Genomic DNA, 15,871 nt, shown 5'->3' with positions numbered 1-15,871 from the left:
CTTAGTTAGGACTTGGAAAAGCCATCCTTAGTATAGGGATTGGAAAAGCCAATATTGACCTTTGCTTGGAAACGGTAGATCTTGAGGTGAGTTGATTTCCTTGGGTCACCGTAAGAGTGTGGTTTTGATTATTACATTCATTAGGGGTTGGTGTTGAAATACACTTGGTTCTTAATTTTGTAATAATCTTGGTCTCACTATCTATCCTTTCATTATTTTGCAAATCCGTGCGTTTTTGTGTTTGTCATCCCTTGTTCTTCTCACATTTTGTGGGCTGTTTTGGCATCTTGGTGGGCTGTTTTTGTACCAAGCTACAGTATCTAGTATATATATATATATATGTGCAATACAAAAAAATAGAGTCTTTTTTTTTTAAAAATAATGATTTACTTACTTATTATTTTTAGTGTATTATTTTTAAACGACATAAAATCTTTAGTTAACCTCTAGTAGTAATATAAAGGGGGAGGGGGGGGGGACAAAAACGACACTTCAAATTAAATTATTTCCATGAAAATGACCATGAAATTTAAATTTCACTTTCTAACCATTTCAATTTACTGGCTTGTTCTATACCGTTTCTACACACCTTCTATACAGTTTCTATATGTATCTTATACATATAAATATTCTATACGATAGTTTTGATACACAATTTATACAATAACTGTACATTTTACATGTTTTATACAACAATTATATAATTTTCATACACTTTTTATATATATTTTATACATATACATATTTGATAAAACTATACAATTTCTATACATATATCTTATATAGATACATATTCTATTTAACAATTATATCATTTTTATATAATTTAATTATTATTTTTAAATAATAAAAAAAGCAGAATATTTGATCAGTTAAAAAATTTATTGCAAAAAAAAAATTAAAATATTTTTAAAAGGGCCGAATTGCCCAAGTTGAATACTGTATCAGTATTGTATATAGACTGTATCAGTATTGTATATGGACTATGTAAGCCATAATGACCCAAATTAGAAATGGCTATAAAGTAAAATATTATATCCGACTGACCACTTTTTGAAAAGTTTTCAAACTTGGGTTATTTATTTTAAAAAGTGTTATAGAGTGTCCTTTTCCCTAATATAAAATGAAAAAGTAATTCTAGTTAATATGATATTAGTCATGTGTTGCAATACTTACCTTGGACGTTTTTATAAATTTTTTAATATGAAGATTTGAGTTAATTAGTTTAAAGTTCTAAAATATTTTTGGTAAAAGGTAGATAGTTAATATTCTTTTCTTTCTTTTTTATTTAACTTTTGAATTATTTTCTTTTACAATTTCAGTATTATTTTAAGTGAATATAAAATCACAAAATTTGTCATCAATTATTTTTGGGACCTTAATGTTTTGAGGGTCTAAAACAAATGCTTTATTAGCTCCACCTTTGAGCCACACTTGACTACACAAACTTGGACATGGGTTCATCGTGCGTCAAAATATAAACTACTCATTAATGTCTAGTATATCTGTGGCAAAGCTGAACTATACTTATTTTTTCATTATACTTGGAGCATGCAAAGATAGTTATAATAGGGGAAAAGACTCAAATATGCCATCGAACTATCAGAATTGACTCATTTATACCATCTGTTAAAAGTTTGGTTCATTTATGCCACCACCGTTATAAAATAGGTTAATCCATGCCATTACTTGTTAATGGTGGTTTTTCAAAAACAGCTTTGCCATGTGTCGTCTTACTAGAGGTCCACATCATTAATTAAAATAAAGAGAAAAGGCTCAAATATGCCATCGAACTATCATAAATAACTCATTTATGCCATCCGTTAAAAATTTGACTTGTTTATGTCATCGCCGTTATAAAACAAGTTAATACATGTCAGTACTTTTTAATGGCGGTTTTTCAAAAAATAGCTTTGCCATGTGTCATCTTACTAGAGGTCCACGTCATTAATTAAAATAAATCAATAAGAATGATTTATTTTCTCTTACATTTTGTTCATAATAGTTAGTGCCTTGAATCTTTAAGGAAGATCACCCGTCATAGTATTGAATGAAAAATCCCTGAAGCATAAACATTAATCGACCAAAATGTATGCAACAAAGAATGATTAATTAGTCATTTTGAGGTTGGTAAGGCTTGGTAAAAGAATATTTTAGGCCTCACTTGTTTTACAATTATTGGAGCTTGGCCTAAGAATATCTCAAAATATATTTAGCTGTTTAGTTAGCTTAATTGGGACAATCACATAAGTTTAATTAGTGACGTGGACCTCTAGTAAGACGACGCGTAGCAAAACTGTTTTTGAAAAACCACTGTTAACAAGTAATGGAATAGATGGACCTGTTTTGTAATGATAATGGCATAAATGAGATAAACTTTTAAAGGATGACATAAATGAGCCATTTCTGGTAGTTCGATAACATATTTGAGCCTTTTCTCTTTGTTTTAATTAATGATGTGGATCTCTAGTAAGACGACAAGTGGCAAAGCTGTTTTTGAAAAACCACAGCTAACAAGTAATGGCATGGATGAACCTATTTTATAATGGTGATGACATAAATGAGCCAAACTTTTAACGGATGACATAAATGAGTCATTTCTGATAGTTCGCTGGCATATTTGAGCCTTTTTCCTTATAATTGTTGGTGGTGAAAACTGCAGTTATGTTTTAGCATCCCATAAATTCCAAGAATTCATATGATGGTTGAGTCTGTGGAGTTTGTCTTCGCCAAGGTGAATCAACAAGCCACATATATAATATTCTTTACCAAAATAGGTGAAATTTTTTGGTGTTTTATTGAGGGATCGATATCATGGATTTTCAATAATCATGTTGTTAAAAGTCCGAGGTCTATCAAATTTTTATTTTCTAACACCTAGAACAATAATTTGTCAACGAGAATCATTAGAAGTTCACTTTGACTTGTACTTTCCTCTCACACTACAAGGTCGTTTGGTAGAGTGTATAAGAATAATGCAAAATATAGTGTATTAGTAATGCTTGTATAAACAATTCTTTTGTTAGCTATACTTGCATTAGTTATGCTTGTATTTTTCTTATGCAGTGTTTGGTTCGATGTATTAAAAATAACATGAATTACATAATTTCTACAAAAAATTTATTTTTACATAACAACCTCAATATATATGTTAGAAAGAATGCGAAAATTTTTTTGAGGGATAATAGTGTCTTTAAGCATGTTAATGCATGCATTAGATCCATTGCATTACTAATGCCATGGATTTTGAGGTACTAGTAACACACACCTCAATACACAATAGAGTGTATAACTAATGCAAGCATTAGTTATACATATGTAAAAAGATATACCAAACAAGGTACTACTAATACACATTAAACTAATGCATGCATTAACTTTTCAATACACTCTACCAAACGACCCCTACTTGTTTTATTTCGTTAGTTGTCTTCAAAAGTTATGTAATAAGTTTAAAATTACTCGCCACCAAAGGATGTAGTGCAGTGGATGGGGCTACTTCTCCCTTAACCAGAGGTCTCGGATTTGAGCCTTGTGTATGAAAAAATTCTTGGTAGGGAGTGCTTCCCCCGAATGGGCCCTACGCGGCGCTAATCCAGATTAGTCGGGCTTCAATCAGCTTCTCCCGAATGGGTCCTACGCGACTCGAATTCAGATTAGTCGAATTCTAATGCGAGTATCGGACACCGGCTGGAAAATTAAGAAAAAAGTTTAAAATTGCTCTTTATCAATCTTATTAAATTTTATAGCTTTGTTTCAAGTAACTTCATTTTTTTTTTTTGAAAAAAGGTCAAATATGCCTCTAAACTTTATGAAAATTTCGGACATATCCTCAGTTACATGTTTAGCTCACTAATGCCCTTGTCTTCCAAGTTTTGGCTCATATATATCCTTGTTGACAAGTTTTAGCCTATATATATCTCTGCTATCGTTAATTGTTTTGTTGGAATTTTTCAACCTCTTTTCCTTTTTTTTCAAGAAATTATATTTATCACATCACTTTTTAGTTGTCACATAACATATAATTAAATCTACTCTTTCTTCTACACATTAAACATTCGCCAAATGCTTTCATCTACCTCACAATCTATTTGGATTTTCTCTAATTTGCCGAAATTCCTTTGCTGTATTTTTAGATTCTTGCGTAACCACAAGAATCAGTAAGTAAAAAATTGAAAAAGTCAATAACACTCCATAAAAACTCAATGCACAACCACGATAAAAATTAAGAATTCAAGTACTTATCAACTGTAAATTATTTTGAGTATCATCAATCGACTCCATCTTTTGCACTACATTCACAAAAGCAAGTTGTCAATTAAGATGATATCTTTTGTCTGTATGTATGCATGTATGTATGTATGTATGTATGTATGTATGTATGAGAGGAACAGTTAGGCAAGAATCTAAAAATACAACAAAGGAATTTCGGCCCAAAAAAATTGTGAGGTAGATGAGATCATTCGGCGGATGTTAAATGTGTAGAAGGGGTGTGTTTAATTATATGTGATGTGACAATTAAAAAGTGATGTGACAAATAAAATATAAATAAAAGGAGGGTTGAAAATTTTCAGCAAAGCAATTAACAGAAACAGGGATATATATGAGTCAAAACTTGGCAACAGGGACATATATAAGCCAAAACTTAGACGTCAAGGACATAGATGAGTTAAACTTATAACGAGGGATATATCTGAATCTTTTCATAAAGTTTAGCAACATATTTAATTTTTTTCCTTTCTTTTTATAAACATTTATTCATTACCAATTGAGTAACTAGTTTTCAAACAAAAAGAAGCAACATTCATTAAAAAAACATCTCGGTGATGCTTCTAACAATATTGCTTTATGACTACCATCTTAGACTCATCTGAGGAACCAGCATTGATACTAGTCCAGGAGGTCAATACTAGCGAGAGTCTCACAGCTACCTTAGTTCTTTAGATATAACGTGTTTCGGTTAGCTTTAAAGGCTTGCAAACCATTGGAAGATTGAGTTTTGAAGGGATAAAATTGTTGTCAAAATCACATACAGCGAATAAATTCATTTTATAATAACCTTTTCCTTTCTCTTTCATTGCCCTTCTATATAATAACTGACATATTGCAAGTCAGTTATAATAACTGTAGGAGTTGAGTGACCCTTTCTCGAAAAATCACTCAACATTTTTTTTGAAAAATCATTCATGACTGTTTTATTTACAAAGTCACTCAGTCTATTTAATTGATTTTTTCATTACGATTTACTGATATGAAACTTTTATTTAAATTAAAAATTCTAAGAAACAAAATAAAAATATTCATTTAAATCACTTAATAACCCGCCCTACTTGACCCAACTTATTTAAAATATAATATTGACCTTTTGATTTTTTTTTTAATAATCACTTAAGGGCAAACGGACAAATATACCCCTCAGCTTTGCAACTTAGAGCAAATATATCCTCCGTTAAAAATGTGAAACAAATATATCCCTGCCTCTATAGAATGGTTCAGATATATCCTTGTCGTCTAAGAAATGATCATATTTACTTTTTCATTAACCGACTAAATTAAAAAGAATTCTAAAATTGATCTTTTTTTTTAATTTCATAAAATGTCACCTAACTTCAAAAAATTACCTCGCCATTTTTTAACCCCTTTAGACCAGACACAACGAAAAAAAAAATTAATCTCTTTTTCAGTCAGACCGGATTCAACCTCATTTTATGGCTTGATAAATGAGGGATTCAGTTTTTTTTCTTCATAACGTTTGACCCTGGAGTACTACAAAGTGAGTGAGGTAATTATTTAAAGTCATATGACACTTTTGGAATTAATTTTTTTTTTTTCAAATTCAAAAAATATAGATATGTCAACAAAAAGGATATAAATACACTATGATGACGAGAGTATATACACACGACTTTATCAACAGGGGATATAGTTGTTCTAGATTGCAAGTTGAAGAGTATATTTTGGGCAAACAAAAAAAATCCTGATAATTTGAAGTTTAATTACAGAAAAATTTTGATATTTTGCATAATTACTGAAAATTTCGATTTTGGGTATGTCGAGATACATAATTAGCTCTCAATACATTCAACGAAGATACATTTTTTCCTTTATAAAAATATATAATTATCCCCTGATATATTTTTTTCAAATTTGGTTCTGTCGAGATACATAATACATTCAACAAAGATACATTTTTTCTTGTAAAGATACATAATTAGCTTTCGATGCATTTTTTTATTTCGAATCAGTCAAGATACATAATTAGCTCCTCGATACATCCAAAAATGATACATCATTAGTTAAAATTTTTGTAATTAATTCATAAGAGTGAAGATTTGTGTAAATATGATAGGTTGAGGTGTATATTTATGTTATTTTTTCATATATTTTTCCCCTTTTCCACAAAATACAATATTGCATAGCTTAGGGGTCTTAATCTAGTTATTTGAAAATATAGGAGTAAATCCCCCAGATGGTCACCCATGTTAGGGAAATTGCCTACAAATATCATTTTTGTTTCATTTAAGACAAGAATATCACTCAACTCTTTCTATTTTTCTTGAAATATACTTAGCACCTCAAAAATCTTCTCTCTCCTACTTGAAATTGAATGTTAAAATTTCTTTCTTTTTTTGATAAATGGATCTATTTAACTTATCAAACTTATTTAACTAAAATTTTATCCTAATTCTTATTTTTAAAAATAATACACATGATATAATAATCATTGAAGATTAATTTAATTACACCAAAAGCTTGAATTATTTTATTTGATATGTATTTTTCAAAGTTTCTTTTATTTACTTATTTATTTCACCACTTAATAATATTTAAAACTCAAGTGCTTATAAAAATTGGTACTCATTTAATTTGTTTATTATTTATTTTATATATTAAAAATTCTTAAAATGTAAAAGAAATAAAACGGCAGATTTCATATTTTAGACATTAAATTTGTTATTTATATGATAATAAAAGAATAAAATCTACTTTTTGGGATTATACAAAAGAATTTTTGGATTAATATAATCCAAAGATTTAATATTTCCTTCAAATATAGAGTAATAGAGAATAAAAGAATATAATTTGTTATTTAAAAGTATTGATGACAAACCTACGATTTTTTTGCTGCCAAACAAAATTCAATAATTTTTTTTAATATGTATTATTACATAAAAAATTTAATTTGGACATAGATTACTTGCAATTTTTTATGCAAGATAATTTTTGATAAATATATAGTGAAAAAATATTATTTTTTTTGTGCAGATTTTTTACAAGTAATTTCCTATAAACAAATCATTAAATCCGTAAGATAAGACATAAATTTAGAAAAAAAAATTATTTTTAATTTAGTTTCTTCACTTTTTCCTGTGATCATTATATTTAGATTTTGTTTTATTATATAATTAAACACTAATTTATATCCGTACTTCATTCTAAATCCATCAAAAGCAAAGAAGAATTGATAGAGTAATATTTTAAAAATCCATTTGTAATATTACTGAAGAATGTATGATTTTGTTAATATTTCTTAAAAAGTTTAATTTGTTTCAAGACTACATAATTTTTTCTTTCCTTCAAAAAAGGTGATTTTATTTTTTTATTCTCATATAAATAACAAACTTAATGTCTAAAATATGAAATCCATCGTTTTATTTATTTTACATTTTAAGAATTTTTAGTATATAAAATAAACAACAACAAAATTACTGTACCAATTCGTATAAGTATTTATATTTTAAAACTATTATTAAGTGGTGAAATAAATAAGTAAATAAAAGAAATTTTGAAGATTACATATCAAATAAAATAACCTAAGCTTTTGGTGTACTTATATTAATTTTCAATTATCAATATATCATGTGTAATTTTTTTTAAAAAAAGAATTAAGATAAAATTTTAATTAAATAAGTTATACATTTATCAAAAAAAGAAAAAAAAAATTTAATGACATGCTATTTCAAATAGGAGAGAGAAAGATTGTGAGATGATAAATATATTTTAAGAAAAAAAAAGTTGGATAATACTTCTATCCTAAATAAAATAAAAATAATATTTACAGGCAATTATCCAAACATGGTGACCATGCTAAATTTACTCAAAATATAGTGGTCCGTTAAACAATTAACTCCCAAGTATTTATAACCCTAAATTCTTCCGCCGGCCGATCACCGGCCGCCGTTTTGACCTTCATCGCCGGCTCCGATTTTCTCATTTTTGGAATTTGAATCAGTAAAGTAAATAGAAAAAAATAATTTTGTAGTTTTGTAATCTGAATTTTTGAAGCAATGGATGAAGAAATGTCGATTTCGGCGCGAAGAATGTCGATGCGAACTCGTAAAATTGCTCCGAAAATGGCTGCTGCTCTTGCTAGTTCTGATAATAGAATACAGGTATACTAAATACCTTTAGTTTTAAAATTTCAATTTTTTATGCTTTTTGAGTTTCGCATTTATCATTTTGGATAGAGTGAAGGATGAAAAAAATATACATAAAGAATCTCGATTTTTTGAGTTTCATACATGAAAGGTGTGTGTTTTCACTACCTGAATGATCACCAAATATTTATCGAAACAGTTATTCACTTTTTCTCTCTGAATAATAATAATAGATAAACAGTTATTCATTTTTTCTATCTGAATAATAATGATATTTCAGGTAGGAAAACTGCTGATAGTTGAGGTGTATTTTGATAACAACAACAACATGTAATTCCAGTAGTAGAGTATGAGGTGAGGAGGGTGAAGCGTATAAGCCTTACCCTTTCCTTAAAAAGATAGAGAGTTTATTTCTGATAGATACTCGACTTAAGTAAAGAATTATCAAAACTTAAGTATGTAAAGTAAATACAGTAGCGAACAAATCATAATTTTTTTTTTTTTTTTGTTAACCGTGGTGTCCGGGCCAGCTTGCTCACACCTTGACTAAATCCACGGGATACTTGCCACCTTCCACCAGCAACAGGTACCAGGTAACTCTGTTCACCAAGGCTAGAATAGATGAGAAGAAAACACCTAGTGGTTGTCTCTGCGGGTAATTGAACCTGAGACCTCATGGTGCTCATCCTAACTTCATTGAACCACTATTGAAAATAATGGAGAAGAAAAGGAAAAAAAAAAACATAATGAAAATAATGGAGAAGAGAGAGTGGTAGAAATAACAAATAATATGATGAAGGAAGCCAAGAAGACCATTTTGGATATCAACAACATACCCATTGTATTCCCAGGAGTAATGTCTGGGACAGTGACAGAGTCAGGATTTTCATTGAGGGGTTCAGAAGTATATATACTAACTAGTCGAAGGGGGTTCAACGTGTATTATATATGCATAAAAAATATTTTTGACCATGTAAAAATAATATAAAAATAGTATAATTTTCCGTCGAAGGGGGGTCGGATGACCCCCTTGGAGCAAAGGTGGTTCCGCCACTGGTCTAGTAAGGGGAAGCTTGGTGTAGTAGAACGGTTTCCGATAGATTCTTAGCTCAAGTAAAGAATATAAAAAATCAAGTATATGAAGCAAGTACAATAGTGAAGAAGTCATTATGAAAATAATGGAGAAGAGAACTATAGCAACAACAAATACTATGATAAGGAGATGATCATTCTGGATGCCAACAACAACAAATAATATGACAAGGAAGCCAAGAAGACCATTTTGGATAGCAACAACAACAACAACATACCTAGTGTAATTCCACGAGTAGGGTTCGGGGAGGGTGGTGTGTACAAGCCTTACCCCTTCCTTGGGAAGGTAGAGAGAGTTTTTAATAGAACCTTGGTTCAAGTAAAGCATATCAAAAATCAAGTATGTAGAGCAAATACAATAGTGAAGAAGTCCTCTGAAAACAAAGGAGAAGACAACTGTAGCAACAACAAATAATATGACAACTGAAGCCAAAGAGACCATGTCCTGCTAGTTTAAGGATTTTAATGATCTATTTATTTGTTTATTCGTTGTTGGAGTGGGCTATGTTGGCGCGGCTTAATGCTTTGGAAAGTGACAATGCAGTAGTGGAACCTCAACTACTTGATGATGATGATGATGATGAAGCTTCTCTCGACGATGAGGATCAAGTTAGTTGGTTTTTGGCTTTCTTTTGGCTCTATCTATGTCCATAAATGTGCTAAATATGTGAAAATATTACTGCTTCCACAAGTTTTAGTTTGTCTGGAGTTGAATCGTTCTTCGGTTGTGAGTTTTCCATAACATAATTTACATAGTTGGTGAGAAGTTTCTATAAAGGAGGAGGGTTGTGAGAGGCTAATACTTGGAGTAAAAATAGTCTAGTATGATGAATTCCTCTTAATACTAAATTCATTAGTTGGAACGTGCTACATCCACTAAAACAGGCCTGAATGTGCTGCAATTGATAAGAAATTTCAGATAGCTGACCCCATTAGTTTAAAATCGAGGCATAGTTTTGAGTGGTTCATTGGGTTCTTCCCATTCCTTCTGCTTAAGCAATATAGGCTGAGAGAGTAGCAGCTCTTGTCATTTATGCCAGCGTTATGTTTCACGAATAATAGATAGGACGATAGATCCTTGACCAACACTCTGCTGGAACTCGTACATTTACAGGCCTTGGTGATTGGTTTGCTCAATAAAGGATGAAATGAAGAATATATGAACTTGTGATTTGGTATTACAAGATTGTGCATTTACGGACTTTAGTTGATGCATACATTCAATAAGGAGTGGTTGACATAGTTGTAATTCACTTCTATTCTATGTTCACTGAGGTTGAGCCTGCATCACTGCCTATAGAGAGATTAGGGAGTAAAGTAAATTTTTGAGGGACTTGATGCTCTTTTCGTCAGAGGATGCAGTAGTCTACCTAGAAAACCATTGCTGTTGTACAAAAGCATAAGATTATTCTGTTCCTTCTCCTTAAAGGAGGATTTATATGGTTCTGTTCCTTTCGTCTCTTCCGATTATAACTATAAACTTTTCACTTCAATTCACTTTATTTTAATTTCAGTATTTCATAAGAAGTACCCAAAAGGCACAAAGCGGAAAACTCGCCAAGCTAAAGCACTCGAGAATAAGAGAGCCCCCAAGTCATTCTTTGAGCTCTTGAATGAGGTATATATTTCTAAGGCTAATAGTTCACCAATTTCTGAAAAAGGATTTCCAACGCTAATAGTTGATTTTACTCTCTACCTCAATGACATAAATTGACCTCTCACCGTACCACAAGTACCAACCTATTTAAAAGCAGCAGTGGGACCTCCAAGTTCCAGCTCTCGCTGTCATTTCTGCACGGTTTGTGGTTTCTCCGCGAACTATACATGTGTGCAGTGTGGGATGCGCTTCTGCTCAATCAAATGTCAGATCATTCACAATGATACTCGGTGCTTGAAATTTGTTGCTTGATTGGTGAGAGTTTCAACCTAAAGTAAATCGGATGGAGATGCTGAAGCTTTATTCTGATATCCTGTAGTATTTGCTAGTTTCATGTTTATATAGCTTATGTACATATTAAAGTACTCCGACTACTCTCACTCACTTTGGACTTTGTTGTTTTCTCCCTGTGCACGGTTGTTGTTACTCATACTCCGATTAGTTCAACGTGTTATAGTGCCTGATATTGAATTCCATAATTCGCTCACTCATCGGAAAATATATTCAGGAGCAGTATGATGTTTTGTTCCAGCATTTAGTAGGTGATTTCTCCGCACAGATTTACGAATGTTTGAATGAAGATTTCATCTTAAGGGTGTGTTTGGTGACATGAAAAATAAGAACATGTAAAAATATGTTGATAATGTAAAAGTTCTTTACATTGTCAATGTATATAACTTAAATCTTAAAATGACTATGTATGTACAATTAATGGATTGCACTTTCACAACGTACTCAAAATTCCAAGAATGGCAACTGCCTTCAAAATGTCAAAAATGCTGCTAAAATAATGATATTACCAAAGCTTGTTAAAAATGTCAAAATGCTGCTAAAATAGTGATTATCAAGCTTGATAAGAATGTCAAAATGCTGCTAAAATAGTGATTATCAAGCTTGTTAAGAATGTCAAACTGCTGTTAAAACAGTGATTATCAAGCTTGTTAAGAATGGTAATGGCATATTAGTTAAACCACCGCGGCTCTTTCTCAATAAGCCTCCATCAACACCTGTGTCTGATCCTCCAGATGATTTTGGGCTGCAACATTAAACCATAATTATATGAACAAAGTACTAATTTTGAAATGTATTGTTGAATAATGAATGGTTAACTCTTTTCATAAAGCTAATGCGTTCCACTTATTGAACAGAGTTCTAAGGTTGGTCTGTGACCCCGGATGCTAGAAGCATCCTCGGGGTGATCTAGTAGTTCCACAGGGTGGGGATGATGGATGCTGATTCATAAAAGCTAATGCATCCCACTTTAGATTGTAACGTGTTAAAATTCTTGGCTCTAGCGCTGATTCTAATACAGATTAACTTTACTTTTAGTGAGTTTCAGTGGTATATTTTGTATCCTTTTGAATGTATTTACTAACTTAATGTCTTCCCATCTGTTTTAGCCTTGACGAATAGAGTTATATGATATTATTGTTGGTGTGAGTTGACAGGTATCTCGCAGGGGCGGATCTATGACCATTTTTTTGGTGCTCCGGCGCCCACTAAATTCAAGGCAGATTACGTGTAATTATATGAAAAATATATAAATATCTATATAAAATTTAGAAAAACACCCACTAAACCAAGGAGATAGAGATAACTGGGTGTTTCATAATTTTCAAGCAAAACCTTAAAGCTTTGAGCATCAATATATGTATTCGAACCTCTTGAGCACTCACGACCCTAACACCTGGGTCCGCTACTAGTATGTGGTGGAATCAGTCGAGGTTAAAAAATAAATAGTTAAGTCAAACAGAGGAAACAAGTTGGCCACATACCTATCATCAGAAGCAGGACAAAAGGTAATAACATAATCTGCAGAACTACAAGTGAAGGTACTGGTGCCATCATCATAAGCATAGCTATAAGATTTTGGACATGCATTCTTGAAGAACTCCGAGTAATCCGTTGGCTTACACGTATCAGGCGTCGCGTATGATCCAATACAACAATATCTCGGATCACCAAACGCTTCACAAGCGCTCTTACATCCCACACATTCACTGTTACTACTACTACGACTATCCATCATCTTCTTCAGCTCCTTGGGGCACGCCTCGTTGAGATCACCAACACAACCAGTCGTTGAACAGTTTCCAACTCCTCCAACTCTTGTCCCGCCTTGTGGACTAACAAGCATAGGCAAGTTATAACCATCCACAAGGCTAACATCATAGAAATCTAGCCCTCCAACACCATTCAATGTAAACTCCGCCAGAGTAACTGGTGGAGCAGCTCCAGCTCCAGAACACTCCAGTGTTCCGGAGCTACAATCGCCTGTTGCACAAGTGAATTTGCCCGTGGATGAATCTTGGGAACAGAAAGTCCGACCCCATAAACGACCTGACCATCCCGTAGGAAAGGGAATGGAAACAGACTGGCCAGGATTTAGCAGGAATCCTGTTGAAGCAAGCTGTGCAGTGCCTGCACCTGATAAAATTCCTGGCCATACTTTATAATTGCACTGATTTACTAGCGTAAACGTCGTTGATAAAGCCCCTGTTTCATTACAACTTGTCAATCAATCAATCGACTACGTCTCAATATTAAATTATTTGACATCGATCACATGAATCATGTCAGCAGAGGCAGAGCTAGAATGCTATATACAGGTTCATCTAGACCCTGTATATATTAAGAAATTGAATAATATATACAAATATTTGATTGTGATCTCAGTTATTATTTATATGTTAATTTGAGATTATTATTGAAATATATGAACTTCAAATCCTGGATTCTTCAGTATGATCATCTGTATCTATTTACTCCGTTAGACAACAACAACAATATATTTTGTAAGTAAAGTTTCGGGAGTGTAAGACGTAGGTAGAACTTACATTCAAATTTAACGTTTAAAATAACACCAAATTATTGATTCTACATTCAAAATAACACTAAAATTTACTCAAGAAACATAGAGGCAAAACAAATAGTAACAAGAAGAAAAAAGTCACCTGAAATTAGAAAGATGAAACGTAAGGAAAAGAAAGCAAGAGAAACTTGAGCATTCACCATTGTCTTGTGTACGAGGAAAAAAGAAAAAAGTAAGAAGGAAAAATAATGTGAAGAAAAACAAGAAGACACAAGTTTATGACGTTATTGTAAGATGATACCATATACTATGTAATCCCTCCGTCTTTAGGTGGCATCATTTGACTTGATACGATACTTAAGGAAAAAAAAACTTACTGAAACTTGTATATTTATGTGATTGTAAATCATTTCATAAAGGAAAATTTTAAAGTTAAATCGTTTCTAATTATAATTATAGTAGGTGATATTATTTTTGGGGCGTTATTGTAAGATCATACTATATACTCCTCTATACTATTTTAGGTGGCATAATTTGATGACTTGACGTGATATTTCAGGAAAAAAAGAAAGATTTCCGAAACTTGTATATTTGTGTGCTTGTAAATCATTTCATCAAAGAAAATTCTAAAAATAAATCGTTTTAAATTATAGTAAGGTGATATTATTTTTGGGACGTTATTGTAAGATGATAGTATATACTCCCACCGCCCTATTTTAAGTGGCATCGTTTGACTTGACACTATATTTAAGAAAAAAAAAAAAGAAGACTTCTGAAACTTGTATATTTGTGTGGTTGTAAATCATTTCATTAAGGAAAATTCTAAAGTTAAATTGTTTCTAATTATACTAAGGCGATATTATTTTTGGGGCATTATTGTAAGACGATACTATATACTCCCTCCGTTTTACTTTAGGTGGCATCGTTTGACTTGGCACAATATTTAAGAAATAAATAATTGCTTCTAAAACTTATATAATTGTGTGGTTGTAAATCATTTTATTAAGAAAAATTTTAAAGCTAAATCGTTTCTAATTATAGTAAGGTGATATTATTTTTGGGACGTTATTGTAAGATGATACTATATACTACCTTCATCATTATTTGACTTGGCACGATATTTAAGGAAAAAAAGGAAGACTTCTGAAAGGAAAGAGATGATATATATAGAAAGTAATTTGGAAGGACAATGGAGAAAAATATGGTCAATAATAGTGTAGGTCAGCAAGTGTGTTTGCTAGGAGTGTTAAGATTAGGCGAACTAAATGGTTATTTTTGTCCTTTTTCTAGTTTAATGAAAATTTGTGTCTTGTACCATATAAATTGTGTAGTATTTAATTTGCCAGAAACAAGTTATGTTAAATTTTGTAGAAACTAAATTATGTCGGGTAGTATGTAACTTGTGAGTTGTGAACTTCTTTTTGTTTTTTTCCTTTTTTTTTTATAACAAATATAAATATTATCATTAACAAATTAAAAACATTACATCTAAAAAGCACCTAAACTCATGATCAGCCTAGAATACTAACTAGGTGACTTTAGTAAGCAATCTATCTTGCACTACTAACTAGGTAAATAGATCAATTCGGTGCACTAAAACTCCCGCTATGCATAGGATCCAGGAAAGGATTCCACCATAAGGGTATATTGTACGTGATCTTACCTTGCATTTCTGTCAACGACTGTTTCCAAGGCTTGAATCCGTGACCCCATGATCACATGACAACAACTTTACCGGTTAGTCCAATTCTCAAAAATTCTGAATACCCTCCATATACACACCATGAATCCACCTGATCCATAGTACATCTTTTTCGATTGCCGATTGCCACAGTAGTTTCCCAACAGAAGCTACATCCACAGTCCAACTCACCTTGTGAACTTCTTAAAGCATAACATTCTGAAACTGAGCTTATATCTTCTAACACATAA

At 31.6% G+C, this 15,871-nt stretch overlaps 2 protein-coding genes across 4 annotated transcripts; one reads left to right on the top strand and one right to left on the bottom strand.

The window, feature by feature from the left end:
- Positions 1–7,987: 7,987 nt before the first annotated feature.
- Positions 7,988–11,606, top strand: LOC107868181 (SWR1 complex subunit 6). 3 transcript variants are annotated; one of them, XR_007054450.1, is made up of 3 exons: positions 8,057–8,393; positions 10,015–10,079; positions 10,985–11,606. XR_007054450.1 is itself a non-coding variant. In XM_047410790.1 (3 exons), the coding sequence occupies exons 1-3, from the start codon at positions 8,289–8,291 to the stop codon at positions 11,081–11,083; spliced, it is 315 nt and encodes a 104-aa protein (XP_047266746.1). In that variant the 5' UTR covers positions 8,060–8,288; the 3' UTR covers positions 11,084–11,606. The 3 variants fall into 3 exon arrangements, 1 of the variants encoding a protein (XP_047266746.1); XM_047410790.1 differs by having other exon boundaries at positions 8,060–8,393; positions 9,969–10,079; XR_001673685.2 differs by lacking the exon at positions 10,015–10,079 and having other exon boundaries at positions 7,988–8,393.
- Positions 11,607–11,740: 134 nt separating this feature from the next.
- LOC107869803 (pathogenesis-related thaumatin-like protein 3.5) lies at positions 11,741–14,283 on the bottom strand. The gene is made up of 3 exons (XM_016716234.2): positions 14,082–14,283; positions 12,903–13,623; positions 11,741–12,163 (listed from the first exon to the last, which is right to left on the bottom strand). Exons 1-3 carry the CDS (start codon positions 14,140–14,142, stop codon positions 12,034–12,036), a joined length of 912 nt encoding a protein of 303 aa, XP_016571720.1. The 5' UTR covers positions 14,143–14,283; the 3' UTR covers positions 11,741–12,033.
- Between the last annotated feature and the right edge of the window lie 1,588 nt (positions 14,284–15,871).

The sequence above is a fragment of the Capsicum annuum genome, chromosome 4, assembly GCF_002878395.1.
Source record: "Capsicum annuum cultivar UCD-10X-F1 chromosome 4, UCD10Xv1.1, whole genome shotgun sequence".
NCBI classification, from domain to species: Eukaryota; Viridiplantae; Streptophyta; class Magnoliopsida; order Solanales; family Solanaceae; genus Capsicum; species Capsicum annuum.
The sequence above is the reverse complement of the archived record's forward strand: the minus strand, read 5'-3'. Positions and strand labels throughout refer to the sequence as shown.